At 42.3% G+C, this 19862-nt stretch overlaps 1 protein-coding gene across 4 annotated transcripts in view; it reads left to right on the top strand.

The window, feature by feature from the left end:
- dgkza (diacylglycerol kinase, zeta a) overlaps positions 1-19862 on the top strand; it is a 137437-nt gene that overhangs the window by 19687 nt on the left and 97888 nt on the right. Inside the window, exon 1 of one of the 4 annotated variants that reach the window (XM_034296764.1) lies at positions 7561-8457. The exons of 2 other annotated variants lie outside the window; for them this stretch is intronic. In XM_034296764.1, the coding sequence (XP_034152655.1) occupies positions 8234-8457 (224 nt within the window). In that variant the 5' untranslated portion in view covers positions 7561-8233. Of the gene's footprint in view, positions 1-7560; positions 8458-19862 lie in introns of those variants that run through there. One more of the 4 variants, XM_034296771.1, reaches the window with a different exon arrangement.

Raw genomic sequence — 19862 nt, 5'->3', positions numbered from 1 at the left:
AGATGGTTTGACTATGTTTTGCATATTGAAATGAATAAAAACCTAATCACTTGTTGTAGCACCACATCTAAACATAGCACCCAGCTCCAGTTGAAGTACCAATGACGTTGAGGAATCTGTTACATTCCTATACACCGGTTCATACGCAATTAAAGCAGTTAACGAAGGATGTGATGTCATACCTGTCTTGTACAGTTTTATGTACAGTATGAAGGCTGTCATCGTTCAGGATTCAAAGCAACCAGTTTATCAAGCAATTATGTACGACAGTGTGTGATATATAGAAATATACTGTTGCTGTTCTTATGCATGAAAACCAACAACAGAATGATCATTTAGTGTTTGAGCAACACACATATTTAATATTTTTTTACTTTTCCACCCATTGCCTGATTTATGAAGGTCAACAAAAATGTACTTTCCCAGACAGCTAGTCCAGGTCTGTTGCGCTGAAAAAATACCAGCCTGCGCAGACCCACAAAATAATATTTCAATGAGTTTGCCCTTTAGTTTGAATGAAAAAACAAAACATAATTGATTGTGTTGTGGGCAGAGCATGAGTGCATGAATATAAATATGTCAGGCTTGAACCCTACGTAGATCTGTACGACAGCCTATCAGAGATACAGTAAGGCTATATGCCGTTTGAATGGGTCATATCAGTCACTGAAATGTGTGAACTGTGGTTTTTCAGGCGGTAACATAAGTGCAGATATAATTTGCTACAAAAAGTTGGTTCATTCCACCAAATTCCCCTAAATGTTTTCCTGCAGGCATGTAAGAACAGCAGAGATTCATATGTTTTGGAACATATCTAACACATATGAACAGGTAGGCTCTCCCTCAGTAGCTTTGTATGATGGTAATTCTTTATAATGGAGCTAGATAGTAAAGTGGTTTAACTTTCAAATCTAGATAGGTAGTTAACCAATTTAAACAGATGTACTGCATATCCCATATAGCTAAAGGCAACAAATTACTTTAACATTTGAATTTAAAACAAAATGTGATTGCCAATCAATTTGTTGGTGGTTTAGTCAAATATAGCCTATTTTTTAAACCTCTTATAAAGTTGGTACTACACCGCATATAAATATTGCTATATTGTAGGTATTTTACTTATATTATTATTGTCTTTGCTTCATATCTATAACATTTTAATAGATGTTTTCCAATTTGGAGGCAGTGATTTTAATGACTCTTTAATGACATGTTTGATTATACAGTGCATAAGTCAATACACAGAGGGTAGCCATTTTGGTGGATTTGCTTGGCTCAGTTTGAATCTGGAGAGGGCAACACTTTCTATTGCGGGCTGGCTGGACTAGGCTTGCCTGGTTTCTTGTTAACAATACTCTTGTTAATAATACATTATTTCTTGAAATAGAATTGCAGCTGCTAGACAGTTTGGGTTCTCCTATTCGTTTCATAATGCACCAAATGCTTTCAATGGGTGACAGGTCTGGATGGCAGGCAGGCCAGTTTAGCACCCCGAGTCTTTTACTACAGAGACATGCTGTTATAATACATGCAGAATGTGTTTTAATGATATTATGTTCCGTAGATTGAGATTTTCCTGCGCAGTCTTTCACAGAGTGGTGAACCCCTCCCCATCTTTAATTCTGAAAGACTTATCCTCTCTGGGATGCTTTTTTAAAAACCCAGTCATGTTACTGATTTGTTGTCAATTACCCTAGTTAGTTATGAGATGTTCCTCCAGGTTTTTCTTAGCTTTACACAACTTTTCCAGCCTTTTTCTTATCCCTGTCCCAACTTTTTTTTTAAACTTGAATATTTTTCAAGAAAACATCAAATGTCTCACTTTCACCATTTGGTATGTTTTGTACTATTTTCTGTTGAATATAGGGTTAAAAGATTTGCTCATCATTGCATTCAGTGTTGATTTACATTTTACACAGCGTCCCAACATCTTTGGAAACCGGGTTGTACTAACAAAAGGTATACGATTACTTCAGATTTAGTTTTGTTTTATTGTATTTATAAGAATTCTGAGTGTTGCCAGTAATGTTCTTTATCAAAAGTCCTAATAGGTGGCTATTTGTGTGTGGTGAAGATCATTCTGTTTTGGTTTACTAAGAGCCTGGCGATGGACCAGTATTGGATTAATTCATGACATGAAACAGGGCTGCAGAAAGTTCCAGAGTGTCCATTAACTGGAGTATTTGACTGGCAATGATACAGATAAAGACATGTCATGCAGTGCTGGGCTTGGGTTGTTTTAGGTTAATCTATGACAGTTGACACTTGTCAATCACCAGGACACATTCTAGTTTTTGTCGTTTTGACGTCAAGTTAAAGTCTGCTCTTTGCTGGGATGTGATATCTGACAGACCAAGTCAAATGGTTGGAAGTGTTTCATAAAAATTCAAAACAGTACTATATTATTACATTATCTTTAAACTTTTCATATCATCTACAGTAGGTACTACCTCGTTTGTATTTGTGTTCTCAACAGTTACACAAAAAAACCATTAGGTGGCACCCTAAACCTCTTCTTGTCTCATCTCACTCATCTGTCTGTCTGTATTTAGTCATCCATCATATGTTTATAACTTCTGTTCTTTTCAGTTTATTTACATGTATATATTAGATACTTAAAATAGAGGAAATACAATATTTGTATTGCTTTGTATTGTAATAATGTAAAGCATTCTTTTTTATTTCCCCCTCCCCCCACTCATGGCCTTGCCTCATTGCAGGTGTTACTCTGTTGTTTTACTGTGCAGTATTTTTTTACTCTGCAACTGTTCCTTTGTTCAATAAACTTGTCTGTTCTCATTGAGCTGTCGTTGGTGCTCTACTTATGATAGGGGAAACCCTTCTCTGGGTCGTTGTTGGGGAACCTCCTCCATAACACACAAGATGGGATTCATTTGTTAGCCAAATAAATTTGATAAACAACCAGAGAGAACTACATAACCAGAGGTTGCCGGTTCATTGAGAGAGGTAAACACAGACACTAGTTTTTTAGTTTTTGAATCAAATAGAGCATTTGTATTCATTGCCTGTTTTCCTTCAAAATCTCAGAATATTTAGATGTTAGCTGGCTAGCTAATTGACCATGCTTAGTGCTACCGCCTCTCCGATGGATCACAACAGGACCATAACAAAAGTGTATGGAAGAATAGCAGGAAGCAGCTTGCCGTTTGTGGTTCAGACTCAGTCGTGAGTACTCCCCCGCTGGTGACATCACTTCCTTCCTGCCAAGGTAGTAGAAAGTGCAACAGGACAGAGAGATGCAGCCATGTTGCTGCTAGTCCCCCTAATCTGCCCAGGAATGTGGAATGTCTCAGGCCTTCCCACACCATCATCTTTTCACTCATTGACAGATCATCTGCATTGCTGTCTGTGGACTCCTTGCATTTACTGTGTGGCCACAATATCCGGCCATGACCGTTCAAAGCCACGCATTGATGAAGTTGTATCTATACAGTAAACATTGTCTGCTTAATGCTCTTGGTTTAAGACACCTCCATCAAGCACACAGGAGCTAGGGATTCCCGAATGACTGTCTGCTCCTCCATATTCTCCGGCTCCTCTACCTCTCTCCCAGTCTACCCGTCCAATGCTCCTCCCCTCCTCTTTGTATTTACCAGCCCCAGAATGCAACAGACTGTTTTTTTTTTTTCTTTCATTGTTAATATGGCTAAGGAAGAGTTTCATGGTAAGGTCACCTGTTACATTCACCACATGTGATATACAGCTGGATTTGACTCTTGAATTATCAACCAATCAAATCTAATAGTTTCCAAATCTCAGTGCCTTCTTATCTTAAGGACTGGTTTTATATTGTTTGATAAGATGTTCCCAGGGATTATCATTTCGCATAGTCTGAAAAATGGCGATGGAAATCACAAATGTATCATCAGTATAACCAAAAATATTGACTTATTAGAACATACTGCTGAAATGTTGGCAGATAGTGACTTTCTTATTGAACTGCAACAAGGGCAGTATACACATGTTGTTCTAGGCCACTGGAGATGAAAGGTCTCCTGACAGAAACAGCCCACTGCCATAATGTAATTGGCGTGTGACGTGGCCCCAGATAGAAAGGCAGTCCAGAGACATCATTATTTTCTGATTAAAGAAAAGACCTTTTCCAGTTCCCCCTATCCAGGACCTGTTGTTCCCTAATTGATCCTGTTAGCTTCAGCGTGGTCCATTAGGCCGCGACTGGTGCTTGGGGGGCCTGTGGAGTGGGGAGGAAACCCCCCCCCCCCCCCCAGACCTTCCACTAATCACTGTATACCTTGCCTCAAACCAACTCCCAACGCCCTATCTTGTGTAGTAGTACATGTTTACTAGTACAAACTAACCATTGTCTTGCCTACTTGTTAATTCGTCTTGTCTTTCCTCACAGTCATTTGGAGGCTGAAAGGTAGTCTGGCTGACGAGGAGTTGATAGCCCATAGCCAGCACTGTCTCTCATCCACCTTGTGCTGCGTACATTATTGATACTGAGAGCACTCTAAGACCTGCCCATTGATTGGCTCCAGTTGGGAGGGAGGCACAGGGGAGGAGCTTTGTCACGTCACGTGACGTGGCAAATCAGTCCGCGCGCGAAATCAGTTCCCCCGTTTACCGGTTCCCAACGTTTAGGGAAGATTCTAAATCCCTGGGAATGAAGCTGATGCCAGATATGTTGATATAGCAATAATGCCCATTTCTACGTGGTTTATTTTGAAAGTATTCCCGTCAAGGATAAATAAATGAGTAAATAGGCCAGGGAGCTCCTTGTGTTATTTCCTCTGCCCAGTAGACACGGAGGAGCCAGTTGCTGGGATCCTCTGATGGCATCATTCCAGGGTTTCCTTCACCCAGTCATTTATTGACTCATTTCCCTACATGGGGGTGGGCAAACATCTTCCTCTGATTATCTCAATTAGGCACTAATGTAATAGAGATATTTTGTATTGCCTGTGTTACTGAACTTAAAGGGGAATTCTTTATTTTTAAGTTAGGCCTAATGTTTTTTTTTACGTGTTAGTGCTGTAACATTTTTAATTGTCAAAGTTCCTTAACTTCACTGGGTGGCTTAGTCCCTTGCAAAAAAACATGCTCCAAAATGTCACCACGGAACACTCTACAGCCATGTCGTGTCCTTGCGGTCTATACATGTAATGTTGTCTGTTTCCAACATTATGGAGATAAATATGTAACACTATGTTCTGCCATATCCCAGCACACTGTTGATGAAAGATGAGACACCTAGCACTTAGCACCCAGCTTGATGTTGACTTGAGCAGACAACACCGGCCATGTACTTTGGTTGAAATAGCAAGTCTGTTTTTCTTCAAAGGCACAATTGCATAGCCTTGCTGAAAAAAAAACTAACATTTGGTGCAGACCTCACAAAGACATAATCATATTTGCAATTTAGTGTGGAGATGGTTTGAAGCATTTTGGTGTGGGTGTTTTGCTATGTCCATACACTACTATTAGTATGACTCATGCAAGCAACTAAGCCAGCCAAATAACTTCAGCAATGGACCTAAAAAAACTGCTACAATACTAAGAGTAAGTGGAAAATATTTTAGTAATACAGAGCCCTGAATATAGGATGGAAATCCCTATTTGTGTGTGGTTTTGTGAGTGAGAAGGTGTGAGTGCTACTGCTGACCAGAGAGAACAAACAGAGGGACAACGATGGAAAGAGAATATCAGCGATAACAAAAAAGAGCGACAGACTCTAAAAGAGGGGACTGTCAGGTTTATGCCGCATCCAGGCTGAGAAGTCACAGTGTAACTGAACTGATTCAACCAGTCAAATGTGGGCTGCAGATATTATCGACTGACTTAGTCGCCTGGTGCATTACACTCCTCAATGCATATTTCCATTCAAGCTATACCAAGGAGTAGGCTGGCGGCTGAACGCAGGGCAGAGTGCGGTGCCATCACTGGAAACTCTTATCCACACGCAGGAAAAAGTCAACCATCTACTTGATCGTCAAATGGACCACAGGCCATACCGCTCACACTCACAACCTACACGTGCGCCGTCCATTGTCCATGTTACTAGACATCAAGTAAGCCCTGGGTTGAAATCAATATACTGTCAGGAAGATGCCTGAAGCACTTGTCTGTCCTGCAGTACCCTACCATGGACCTTAATGCCTGGCATGGGCCACAACCCACTGAGGTGGGCCATTTGCAAATGTCTACCTCTATATCTGTGTCTCCCTCTGTCTCTCTTTACCTCTATCTGTCTTTTTACCTCTGACTTGCTACCTCTGTCTGTCTGTCTTTCACTCTCACGGTATCTCCAAGCGTCTCTGTCTCTTTCCCTCTGCCGGTCTCTCTCTCTCTCTATCTCTGCCTCTTTCAATTCAATGGACATTATTGACAGAGAAATTTAGGATTCTTACGTGGTCATAGTGCATGACAGGTTGGTATGGAGAGGACAACTACACAAATAAGAATTAAAGTAATAGCTGGGAATGGTGCTCATTTTAACAGCTACCTTAACAGCAGTATTAATGAGGAGGACACAGAGTGCCAGTCTGGACTGAAAAGCATCAATGCAGGGAGTGTTAATAAAGAGATCATATATTGACGTTTGCATTTTCAACGGCTTTCCCTCAGATTGTGGCAGAATACCAAATATTTGGATGCCAAAAAAACATTTTGTCTTTTCATATGATGCGCATTCAATTTTCTTTCCCTCTTTCATGGTTTCGAATTTGTTGTAGTGAAGAAAGCTTAGGTCTCAGAATTTGTCTTGGTATTATTGACAGCGTAATAAGAAATTCCGCTCTGTCTCTACCTCTCCCCAAAGCAGAATGAGCACAGCCTGTAATGTATTCCCAATTGATAATGTAGTTTCAGTTTTATTCAGTTAAAATATGGTTGGCCAGATGGTCTTTTATGGGTTGGTAATGGTTTGTATGTGGACTTCCTGTATTAATGTCTTGACATTTCAGGGCTTTTATTTTAGTAGTAGGTCTCTCTGTCGGTTTCACTCCCCCCACCCCCGCCCCTTCTATCTGGGGACAAAAAGCAGCTTCAGTAGGACAGTCCCCCAGAGACGGACGTGATGTCACCACACTCTTGGCTCAGCTAATCGTCTACGACTTTTCTATCTGGCTAACACAGGAAAAAAATTAACTGTGTAGGCTGAATTGTTATGACATGGCAGCTGAGCAGAAACTGTCAGGTGGGCTGAATTGGTAAGAAGTCACAAGCAAAGCAGTCACACTTTAACGGACAGGCAGACAGACAGACAGGCAGACAGGCAGACAGGCCCATAGAGCCTGCCCTACCTCCCACACAACAACGGCTCATGGAGGAGTGCTCTGTGCTTTCTTTCTCCTCCCACTCCTCTTTCCTGTCATGTATTTCTAATGAACCACCAGTGGAGGGCCAATTGGCCATGGATTAGCTTCCCGCCTCTGGCGCATCGGTTCAAAGAAAGGGAGAGACACAGAGCAGGAGAGAAGCTGCCTAACAGACAGCTACTAAAAATACGGAGTGTCAAGCACAAGGCACACACTGAAAGCCTGGAAAAACCAGCAGGCACAGAATAGGCGCCTATGCTCGGGGTCCTACGAGTGCCTCTTCTGGTTTTAACACTTCCTGGACTGTTGCAGTCCTGAGAGGGAGCCGGCTGAGACGTGTGTGAGGGCACATTGAGCGTCAGCCACACCGATAGCAGGACAGGCACCAAGAGAACAGAGGTTCTCACAGGAAGGGGCGGGGGTGAAGTGAGAGTAGGAGCTGGGGAGGGAGGATTGACAGGAGGGAGGAAACCACAACCAACCCATTGATAGCTTCCAAGAAATAACCTTTGCATGCTTGAATCCGATGGCTCAAGGACTCCGGGATTGAAGATCGGCAGCGGGACTCAACTTGCCGGGGAAGGTTGTGGAGGGAAACTGAGAGACTCGGAGGAATGCAGGATATGGCTCAGAGGATTAGCCCTGGCAGAATGAGAAGCTTACTCCACACAGAGGCTGACCAGGACCTGAGGGACTGAGTCTCTCCGGCTGTTCTCTCTTCTCTTGTTTTTCTTGTTTGCTCTGAGGAAGGTGGGAGGGGCCGAGGTAGAGTCTCTGTAGACTGTTTGCTCTTCCACATGGGTATTTACTACTGAGGATTCCCCTGGTGGTTTTTGACGTTTTCGTTTTACCACGGCTACAGCCATGAGGACTTTGTGACTCCTGCATCACCTCAACCCCCTCCTGCTTCGATAGTGGCTGACCGAGAAGCCGCAATGGAGCAACGGCCTGGCCAGGAGGTGGGGGAAGGGTCCGGGCTGCCGGTGGGCGACTCGAACCCGGGTTCGCTGAAGGAAGGAGAGGACGCGATCACGACCACCTCCGCCTCCTCCTCCAACTCCGACCTGCCGTCCGCCCTCCTACCTGACGGGGAGCACCCGTCTGACACGGGCCGGAGGCAAAGCAGACCCTTCACTGGCCTCAAACTGTTTGGCAGGAGGTAAGCTACAAACCCACATCTCGCCATAAGTCACAAGGGCATTGATCTCGAGGTAGCGGGCACTGTAGCCTTTTTTTTTTTTTTTGGTGGGTTTGATTCCCAGATTGCTTACTCAGCGGCAGGTGTGAGTTTCCAGCATGTGCCAATAAAGACTGGGTTGTGCGTGTTTGCTTGGAGTTGTCCCTCTTAGACGGCAACAGCACTAACGTCTCCTTTTCTTGCTCTTGTACTATTCAATGCTTACTGTACCGGCGATGGTTCTGTGTCCAGAGCTGTCTCTCGATATAGCCTCGTCGGAGACCGCCTGATTTACAGTCCACAGGACAACTCAGATTATTGGCCAGCAAAGAGTAGTTTGTTCTGTCCATTGCATACCCTTTCGCTGAACGTTGCAACATCACACCATGGTGTCCATGTGAGCACTCGTGTTTCAGTAATTCAGCAGTACTACCTGGAGAACACCCAACCTGCGTAGGCCAAAGCTTCGCGCTGCCTTTTTGCCAGAACTAAGTGAGACCATGTAGGAGGCAAAGACTGCAGAGATTAGCTGTAAAAACAGAGAAAGACAGATTTAGGAAGTGTGAGCCAGTGTTTCCATGGCTGGTGGAATAGTGTATGCCTGATTAGGAAACTCTGATCATCTCCTCAGCTCTTGAGGTTGAAAGAGTCATTCGACGTTCAAGTCGCGAGACGGCGTCACAATGGTCGGGGTCCCCATGGCCATGACGCACTGAGAGACGCCGCCGACATCCCAGTCAGAATTTGGAAGGTGACCTAGCATGAGACGGTGCATTGGCCATGTTCATTCAGTCGTTGTACATTTACATAACTCAGCAGACACTCTGACACAGAGCGACTTAGTCCTCCGTTTTTCAAAGCGACTCTCTCACTCTCCGCGTATATTGAGTCCCTGGACCCTGGCGCCGCGGGCACCGTTGCCAATTGAGCTGCATGTGACCTACCATCTGTTACTGTTATTCACATCTACCTGTTACTCCGTGTTGTTCTTTGTCATTTGTTTCCCTTAAAGTGGGCAGGTCAGTGCCAGGTGTTCCTCTGTTTCTTCCAGACTGACCTACAAGTGCCAAAGGCCAGTGAGTCTCTGAGGCCTGGCAGGCTCGGAGCAGAGCAGGACGAAAATGTTTTAAGTCTCTCTCGACGAGGGGGCTATTTTTGAACCTCATTAGTCGCCTGTCCTGCTTTCCCTGAAAGCCTTCAAAGCACGTGAGATGAAAAGATGAAGGGTTTCCAGAAAAGATCAACTTGGGGCTGATCTGAGCCAGGCGCAGAGATCCTACTGAGTGGAGTTTAGATGTGTGTTGTTCAGTCGCAAGAGACCCGGGGGCCCTAGTCTGTTGGCCAGTGATATGAAGGGAGTCGTGGCTCCGATCAGTCAGTGAAAATGGCACGTAGCGTTGTGCCAGACCCACTGACTGAGTTACCACTGGTTTCATCTTAGTGTTTGTCTGTGATGATGGAAATGAATTAATGAGGAAATGTTCAAGAAATGAGCAAAGAACTAACCACTCTAGCTAATAAGATGTCATGTTACATGAACTTATTGAGGGAGATTTTAAATCCCAAAAAAATACGAGACTCAATTGAAAAGCCTTGTTTAATGTGTCAAAGTTCCTCTATGGAATATTGCGTGCTTGCATGTAACATTCCGATCCCCGTCCTGGTCAGACTGATGTACAGAATTTATTCTATCTCTGCAAGATATATTGCTGAGGCCATTGGACCGCAAGCTGTGTTTTTTCCCAATTTAGTCCTCTTTCTACTTTCTCTCTTTGAGTTTGTTTTCCTGTCATTATGTTTAGGTGTGTTTATCTCTCCGTCTTGAGTAAACACGTGCTGCCTGTTGTTTGTGATGACGCAAAAAAGTGAGCAGCCATCGGGTGGTCCCCCGCCTCTTTAACTCAGTGGAATTTTAACAAGCTACAGCTGAAAGGGTCTGCCAGCCCCAGACCTCATAGCTTTCCTGCCCCCCCCCCCCCCATTCTCCCTCTCCACTCAAGGAGAATCTCTCTATGACACCGTCAGACACTCGGAGGAACACACTGAAGCCCATTGATTTCTAACAAGGTGCTGTGGTGTCAGAAACACAGAATCACGTCTTTGTCCTCTCTGAAGCGTCAGGGAGGATTCTGGGTTGGGCCTTTTGCGCTGGAAATGATGCCTCTTTAAGTTGATCACGCACTTGGAATTTGTACTGTGGTAATGTGGTCATTTGGGAGTATTTCTTTCTGTGGACAAAAGGTTTGTGTTGTGTGTAAGAAACTGTCTGCCCATGTTCGAGGACTATTACAGGTCAAGGTTTAGGACGAGTTCCATCCTTTCAACCTTACATTTTCCAATATGTGGTTGGCTTTCAGGACTCTTGAATAGAATCCACATTTTTAAATGTTATTCATTTGGTAGATGCTCTTATCCAGAGCAATTGTGATTACATGTGTTTCTCAAATTCAGATTTACTTTTTACCTTCGCATGTTTTGGAATTTGACCTAGCAACCTTTCAGTTTCTGGTCAGATGTTCTAACCACTAGGCTACCCTGCAGTCAATGAAGAGAGAGAGAGAGAGAGAGAGAGAGAGGAGTATTTATATATAGAGGACGATGTTATTTTAGCTAGCTTTTGTTCTTCCACAACCTCTGATAAGTTATGTCTGAGGATATGTAAAAGGAGAGCGTCAATATGATTTGTGGCAGCAGGTTTCATTTGTTGACGAGGAAGGAAATGAGCAAAAGGATTATTAATATAGCCCAAAAATAGCCTTCGGACTTCAAGCACGCATAATTCAGCAGTTTAATGTTTCTTCAGAGTGGACTGTCTTAACTAACCTGTGACATACTTGGTCTGAGCCTGGTGGAAAATAGCTCAAAAGATTCCTATAAATTGTAGTGGTAAACGATCCTCTGATAAGCTGTTGTGGGATTCATCAAAGATCAAAGAGACTGAGGCATGTTAACTCAATAATTGGTGGCACATTCACATTCGTCTTGCTTGCCTGTATTTTCATATATCTGTACATTATAAACATGCCACCCCACCCCCTCAAAGAACTGTACTCACTTTCACATCTGAGGTATTGTGCAGGTGATAGCTGGTGACCATCTGAGGTATTGTGCAGGTGATAGCTGGTGACCATCTGAGGTATTGTGCAGGTGATAGCTGGTGACCATCTGAGGTATTGTGCAGGTGATAGCTGGTGACCATCTGAGGTATTGTGCAGGTGATAGCTGGTGACCATCTGAGGTATTGTGCAGGTGATAGCTGGTGACCATCTGAGGTATTGTGCAGGTGATAGCTGGTGACCATCTGAGATATTGTGCAGGTGATAGCTGGTGACCATCTGAGATATTGTGCAGGTGATAGCTGGTGACCATCTGAGATATTGTGCAGGTGATAGCTGGTGACCATCTGAGATATTGTGCAGGTGATAGCTGGTGACCATCTGAGATATTGTGCAGGTGATAGCTGGTGACCATCTGAGATATTGTGCAGGTGATAGCTGGTGACCATCTGAGATATTGCGTTGTGTGGTAATAGGCTGGTGTTTGGGGAGTGTCTGGGGAGTTTAGGGGAGGTTCAGTGTGTCAAGCATGAGAATTGTGTCAAACAGGCCGCTGAAAATCCTTCACCGCTGTCACACCATTGGGGTTAATTAAAGTGTCGGCACCTACTTCCCTGTTTACCGCTGAGAGCCGGCCAGAGCCTGAGCCGTCCCACAGGGGATCAATATCTCAACACGAGGAGATCCTCAAACACTTTGCATTGGTTAAGACCATGGGCTGATACGGTGAAATGAAACACTATCTGTGTGTATGTAGTTCTATATGGGTCCAGGCAGTGCGTCATCATCCTCTAGGAAAGAGCCGCGGGATCACGTGTCTGGTTTCTTAGCGGCCACTGATGTTGCGGTTGATTTCCTTGATTGTTTTGAGCGGCCGCGGGGAAAGCGATCTGCCTGCGGTTGACCCAGATATCAATTAAAGGAATCGCTTGATGCTCCCGTGTGCTTTCCCCGTGGCCGCTCGAAACAATCGTGGCATGATGCTGTCAGGCTGTTGCTTACTGCTATCTGGTGCTGGCACAATTAACGGCTGACTGTGTCAGCTTGGGTCATGAAGGTCATAACCGTAGAAACTTGAATTACGGTGAACTTTATTTCGGATTTCAGAGATTGTTCGATGTTGCAGCGCAGTTAAGGGCTTTCAGTCAGTTTGCTGATTCAAATAATCCCGTCTGAGTAGATGAAAAGAAGATTTGTCATTGTTCAAATCTACCACGCTGTATTACATTGGCCTAAATAGTCTAGGTGTATGTTTAATTAGCTGATTATGGGGAGTGATTGGTGATTCCAGTCAGGCCAGTGATGACACAGCATGTAGAATACGTGGGAGGGTTTCAGGGCGTTAAGGGTAGTGTGGCATCTGAAATGCTTAGAATCAACATCAGGATTATCATAGTAACTATATACTGGCCAAAACCCCCAAATATGCTGTCCCTCCTTAAAAAAAAAACTTTCTAGAATAATGGTCATAATACTATTTTTAGCAAAGATCCACCAGTAGAAATATCCCAAAAAATGTTAGCCCTTTTGAAGGTTCCTCAAAAGTTTAAAAGGGTTCTTCAGTAGGTGTTGCTCCACTGTTTAAATGTTGAAGAAGGCCTAAAAGATCCTCTGGGAAACATGTTCTAAAAAGGTTGTGCTTCTGAAACCTACGGAAGACACCGATTTAATTAGAGAAATAGATTAAACCAGGAGTGTGGCGACATGCAGTCATGCAGAGTGTCTTGCCTCGTCCCACAGAGAGCAGACAAGGGTCTGGCAGATGGGCTCAGACCTGTGGAACATGTGAGGAGGACACTGCCCCTAGCGTTTCCTCTTTGGCAGCTAAAATAAACTTCTGCTTCTCTCTGCCATTTCCATTTGCATCTCGGGATACCGTAATGATTCTTTGCTGTCCTTTCCTTCTGTCAGACTGGGCAAAATATGACCCAGTTTGTCTAAAATGCGCTCTATAAAGATGGCAAATTCCCAGCAGTTTTATTTTAATAATTTGACTGAGCTGACGCCTTCTTGAAATCACTATGACGCCAGGGAGTTTGTCAAATCATTGATCGAGCTCCATTTGCTTCTTATACGATGATAGTGACCCAAACTCCAGTACAAACACCCAATTGAAATTGTCCTCGGTGAAACCAGTTAAGTTTTGTCATTTTAGGGCACGGAATTGAAATGGAATTGTAACTAAGCCAAGTTCTGCATTACACCACAGTATTGTCTTTTAACTGTGATGTACAATAGCGTTAAAGTAGGCGCAATGGAAAATGCAGAGGCACTAATACAGCTGATACACTTGATGTGCCATCGAACAGTCATAGTCATACACACAATATTTAGAAACACACTGGAACGTTTTTGGGGAGGCATGTAGCCTAGCTGTTAGAGCATCTGACCAGTAACCTGAGCAAGGCTAATGGCTTCCAGGTCATTGCTGGAAATGAGATTCTGTTCAACTTACCTGATGAAATAAGAGTAAAAAAAACTACCTGAATGGAAGACTAATAGGCTCTCACATGTGTCTGGTGCTTCAGGAACACTATAGTATTAGAAGACTTCTCTGCCCTGCACAGGGTATACCATTACCGGACCTAACGTTTGCCGGAAGCCAGAAGACCTCTGTGGGGATTTCATTGGTTGGAAATGAAATCTTTTGATAAGCTAATGAATATCATGCTCTCTGACCATTAATATTAACCATTGTCTTATGTTCTGATGGGAGAGCCTGTCACCTAAATACATTTCTATAACTGACTCCACACCTTGAAGAAAAAAAAAAGACCTTTGAACTGAAGCTCGGTCAATCATTCATCTGACTGGATTCTGACCTGGCGGACATGTGGGGCACTGCTGAGTTTTTAAGATAACATATGTAATACATTTTGTGGGTCTTTATTTTGTGTAGGAGCTGCTTGATGGCTCCAGGGTTCTACTGAGTAGAGAGGACTGACACGATTAGATTAGCCCTCAGAGATGTGTTTCTTGTTTCAGCAACTTAACAACCGGAATGCAATAGACAGATGAGTCAGAGGCTGAGGTAAAACATTACGTGGTTTTCGAGAAGTCCTTCACTAATGGATTTAACCTTATAGAACTTGCTTCTTTAGAGTCAACCTATCAGGGGAGGAAAAACAAGGAAGAAGTCTTAAGGGATTGTTAAGTGTTTTATGTGCAAGACCAGCATTAACATGCACATATCTCAGAGAATAGACAAACAAAATATAAATGCAACTTTTAATGAGCTTGCCTATAAGGCCCCTTGGGAAATGTGTGTACCCCAAAAGGTGGACTCAGAAATATTGTCATGTTGGTGATACAGCTAACTAGATGTGCTTGTGGTTGATAATATGCTCACAGTGAACTGCAAAAGTCTATTAGTTTGTAAGTCTTTAATCTGAACACAAAAATTATGTTTGGAAATGTTTCCGTTGTTATTATTATAATGAAGGGTATTTCATTGGGTGCTACATCCTCCCTTATGGATGTAGAAGTCTTAAGGAATATTTCCCAGTATTCCACAGAAGAACAAAAAACATATTTGTGCACATTGCTATTTCAAGAAATGGTATGGAGAAGAGTTATAGAGATGCAAAGTTTGGCCACAGAATTATGGTAAAATGACCCTCCGGTTTCTGTGAAGATGTTGCCAAACGTTAAATAAGTATTGGGTTTAAAATGATGTCTGCCAATAGGGTTTCTGCTCTGACATGACACATTGTGAGTTTGAGAAAAAATAAATATTGATCTATTTTAAGGGTAATTACCGTTAATGGAATTACACTACTGTTCAAAACTTTGGGGACATGTACAAAGGTCCTTGTTTTGGAAAAGCAAATTTTTTGTTCAGTGGAATATCTACATTGGCGTACAGAAGCATATTATCGAAAACCATCACTCCTGTGTTCCAAATGCACATTATGTTTGCTAATTTAAGAATATAATTTCAAAGGGCTAGGTGATCATTAGAAAACCCTTTTGCAGTTATTTTAGCACAGCTGATTGCTGATTAAAGAAGCAATAAAACTGGACTAGTTGAGTATGTAGAGCATCAGCAATTATGGGTTCAATTACAGGCTCAAAATGGCCAGAAACAAATAAAACGAATGATCTTCTGAAACTTGTGAGTCTATTCTTGTTCTGAGAAATTAAGTCCATTAATATTCCATGAGAGACATTGCCAAGAAACTGAAGATCTTGGTCAACACTGTGTACTACTCCCTTCACAGAACAGCGCAAATGACTCTAATCAAAATAAAAAAGAGGAGTAAGAGGCCCCAGTGCACAACTTAGCAAGAGGACAAATACATTAGAATGTGTAGTTTGAGAAACAGACGCCTCACAGGTCCTTAACTGGCAGCTTCATTAAATAGTACCCGCAAAACACCAGTCTCAACGTAAACTGTGAAGTGGTGACTCTGGGATGCTGGCCTTTTTTTCACATCTTTCTTTGTCCAGTGTCTGTTTTATTTTGCCCATTTTAATCTTTTCTTTTTATAGACCAGTCTAAGATATGTATTTTTCTTTGAAACTCTGTGTAGAAGAACAACATCCCAGAATCCCTACAGTAGACAAACAAGTTTCAGAGGAATTTTACTCTAGCTTTCAAACGGTTGGAGTTAGCCATTGTCTCAGACATATCTCTTTCATGATTACAAGTTTTGTGGGACATGTAGAAGGGGACTGTGACAGTATCTCACTTGAAAACAATGCATGTCCTCTTTTCTACTAAGAATTATTATTTAATAGTTGGGACATATTCACAAACATCCCAATATCATTCTTATTATTTTCACTTGCAGCATACCACAGTCCTTCATATTTCCATTTAATTTACCTAGTTTTATTTTGTTTTTGTGTGTAGGTTCTGTATGTTTTGTAAGATTATGTTACTGGTCTTAAGAGCACATTCTTTGAAGGTGCAACTTTGGTCACATGATCACCCTTTTGAAATTGCCAAGCTCCTCCAAAATCATGCTGTTAAAAAAAAATCACTTTCTGATCTCAACCTGTCACCACCAATCACAATCAACATTTTGTTCAAGTGTGTAACTGGTCGTTTGGGAATGCAGACATGCGGATGTTGTACAGTGGGGAAGAACAAGTATTTGATACACTGCCGATTTTGCACTGCCTGCTTACAAAGCATGTAGAGGTCTGTCATTTTTTATCATAGGTACACTTCAACTGTGAGAGACGGAATCTAAAACAAAAATCCAGAAAATCACATTGTATGATTTTTAAATAATTTATTTGCATTTTATTGCATGACATAAGTATTTGATCACCTACCAACCAGTATGAATTCCGGCTCTCACAGACCTATTAGTTTTGCTTTAAGAAGCCCTCCTGTTCTCCACTCATTAGCTGTATTAACTGCACCCGTTTGAACTCGTTACCTGTATAAAAGACACCTGTCCACACACTCAATCAAACAGACTCCAACCTCTCCACAATGGCCAAGACCAGAGAGCTGTGTAAGGACATCAGGGATAAAATTGTAGACCTGCACAAGGACAATAGGCAAGCAGCTTGGTGAGAAGGCAACAACTGTTGGCGCAATTATTCGAAAATGGAAGAAGTTCAAGATGACGGTCAATCTCCCTAGGTCTGGGGCTCCATGCAAGATCTCACCTTGTGGGGCGTCAATGATCATGAGGAAGGTGAGGGATCAGCCCAGAACTACACGGCAGGACCTGGTCAATGACCAGAAGAGAGCTGGGACCACAGTCTCAAAGAAAACCATTAGTAACGCACTACGCCGTCATGGATTATTATCCTGCAGCGCATGCAAGGTCCCCCTGCTCAAGCCAGCGCATGTCCAGGCCTGTCTGAAGTTTGTCAATGACCATCTGGATAATCCAGAGGAGGAATGGGAGAAGGTCATGTGGTTTGATGAGACAAAAATAGAGCTTTTTGGTCTAAACTCCACTCGCCGTGTTTGGAGGAAGAAGAAGGATGAGTACAACCCCAAGAACACCATCCCAACCGTGAAGCATGGAGGTGGAAACATCCTTCTTTGGGGATGCTTTTCTGCAAAGGGGACAGGACGACTGCACCGTATTGAGGGGAGGATGGATGGGGCCATGTATCGCGAGATCTTGGCCAACAACCTCCTTCCCTCAGTAAGAGCATTGAAGATGGGTCGTGGCTGGGTCTTCCAGCATGACAACGACCCGAAACACACAGCCAGAGCAACTAAGCAGTGGGCTCTGTAAGAAGCATCTCAAGTTCCTGGAGTGGCCTAGCCAGTCTCCAGACCTGAACCCAATAGAAAATCTTTGGAGGTAGCTGGAAGTCCGTATTGCTCAGCGACAGCCCCGAAACCTGAAGGATCTGGAGAAGGTCTGCATGGAGGAGTGGGCCAAAATCCCTTCTGCAGTGTGTGCAAACCTGGTCAAGAACTATAAGAAACTTATGATCTCTGTAATTGCAAACAAAGGTTTCTGTACCAAATATTGAGTTCTGGTTTTCTGATGTATCAAATACTTATGTCATGCAATAAAATGCAAATTAATTACTTAAAAATCATACAATGTGATTTTCTGGATTTTTGTTTTAGATTCCGTCACTCACAGTTGAAGAGTACCTATGATAAAAATTACAGAGTTCTACATGCTTTGTAAGTGGGAAAACCTGCAAAATCGGCAGTGTATCAAATATTTGTTCTCCCCACTGTATGTTCTTCAGATGATTGAGGAACAATCTGAAAGTAGTTCTTACAAATTATGTTTTGAAATTCTTTCCTTGAAGAACTTATAGGGGTTGCCTCACCTTGTTGGTTGTGAAGTGCACCAAACTGTGCTATTGTAATGTACTGCTAATCTCATTGTCCTACACTTAGTTCAGTTTTGTTCATTCATTTACTCTGAAAAGAAAGATTAACAAAACCGATAATAAAGTAGGAGAAAAGGATGAACAGTGCAGGTAAAACAGTGCATAAGTTAAAGTGCATGTGTGGCTATAAACTCAAAAGGGCTCACATAGAAAAAACACGTGGAGAAGTACGTTTTGTGTCTGAGTGCTCGCATACTGTATATCCGATATCTACATTTTACAAAGTTGTTAAACATGGATGTCTTAAAAAATCAAGGCCACGGAAAACTGACCGAACTTCGGCAACTTTTGATTAACATGAACTGTCCACTGTCGGTCGGTTCTCTGTGAGTAAGGATGCCAGTTACATTAAATGGAACGAAGGTAGGTGGTAATGTTAGCAACCACAGGGAGAAGTGACATTAACCAAAGAGAGACAGGCAGAAAGAGGGAGAGGGGGTTTGTCTTGTTTTTCTGGTTTTTCCACAGTTTGATATAAACAGAAAGAAAACAGTTTTGAGCTGAACATTACAAAAGGCTAGAGGAAGGGAAGGTGACAGCTGGTGACCAAGCTGTGGTTTGTGACTACTACCCATTGTAACTAAATGAATTGCTGTACTTCTGTTATGTATTAGTTAACAGAATTACAATTATACGTTTCATCGCTTAATTATTTCAAAACTGTTTTTTGCAGTGCGTCCACTTTAACATTTATAACATTTCGATATATTTCCAACAACTTTTAAAGAACCTTGTAAATATTTTCAGAGACCCCTTTTATCTTTTATTTATTATTACCAGAATCAAAGCCTTTTCTTTTAACAGTGAAAGTTCTAGAAATCAGTGACTTAATTTTCCCTACATAAAAACTCTAAAATTACTTGTGCACAGATTGTGGAGAATGCACAAGCTTCTGAAGTTATAATACTTAATTATCCATCACATCCACAACTAATGTGAGTGGGTACAGATATCACACAGCAGGAGAAAACTATTCTGATAATGGAAGACAGATCATGTAAAATCTTGATGAAAGTTGCCTATTCAGATGTGTTTTTATGGATGTAACATGGCCTGTCCCAGAAACTTTACAAACCTCTGAAACATGAAAAAGGAAACTGGACGAAAGTTGTGTGTGACAAGCTCTGTGAGCCTTTTCTACACAAAAATGTGGGACTAGGTCACTAAATAATGGTCAGAATTATATTGTTTAAACTGGTTAAAGACACTAATCTCAAAACACTGGCTTTAAGGATAATAAGGAACGTTTTCATATGGAAACGATTCTTTTCACTTGGAAGTTTTTAATTGGGTTTTTGCCTGTCTTGCTCACATTTCTCAGAGAAGAAGGATTTTTTCTATTTCCTTTGTGAAACTGAGACAAGCTTCAAGTGTAAAATCTGTGACCTTGCAAATATTTCAAGGGGGAACATGTTTATGGATTGACCCTTTCGCAGTGTTATTCAAACTATTTATAACTAGGGACCACCATTTTTTTCCTCCAGGATATCTGGCAATCCCATT

This window comes from Esox lucius, chromosome 2, assembly GCF_011004845.1.
Source record: "Esox lucius isolate fEsoLuc1 chromosome 2, fEsoLuc1.pri, whole genome shotgun sequence".
Lineage (NCBI taxonomy): Eukaryota > Metazoa > Chordata > Actinopteri > Esociformes > Esocidae > Esox > Esox lucius.
Note: the sequence above shows the minus strand (reverse complement) of the source record. Positions and strands in the feature narration are given on the sequence as shown.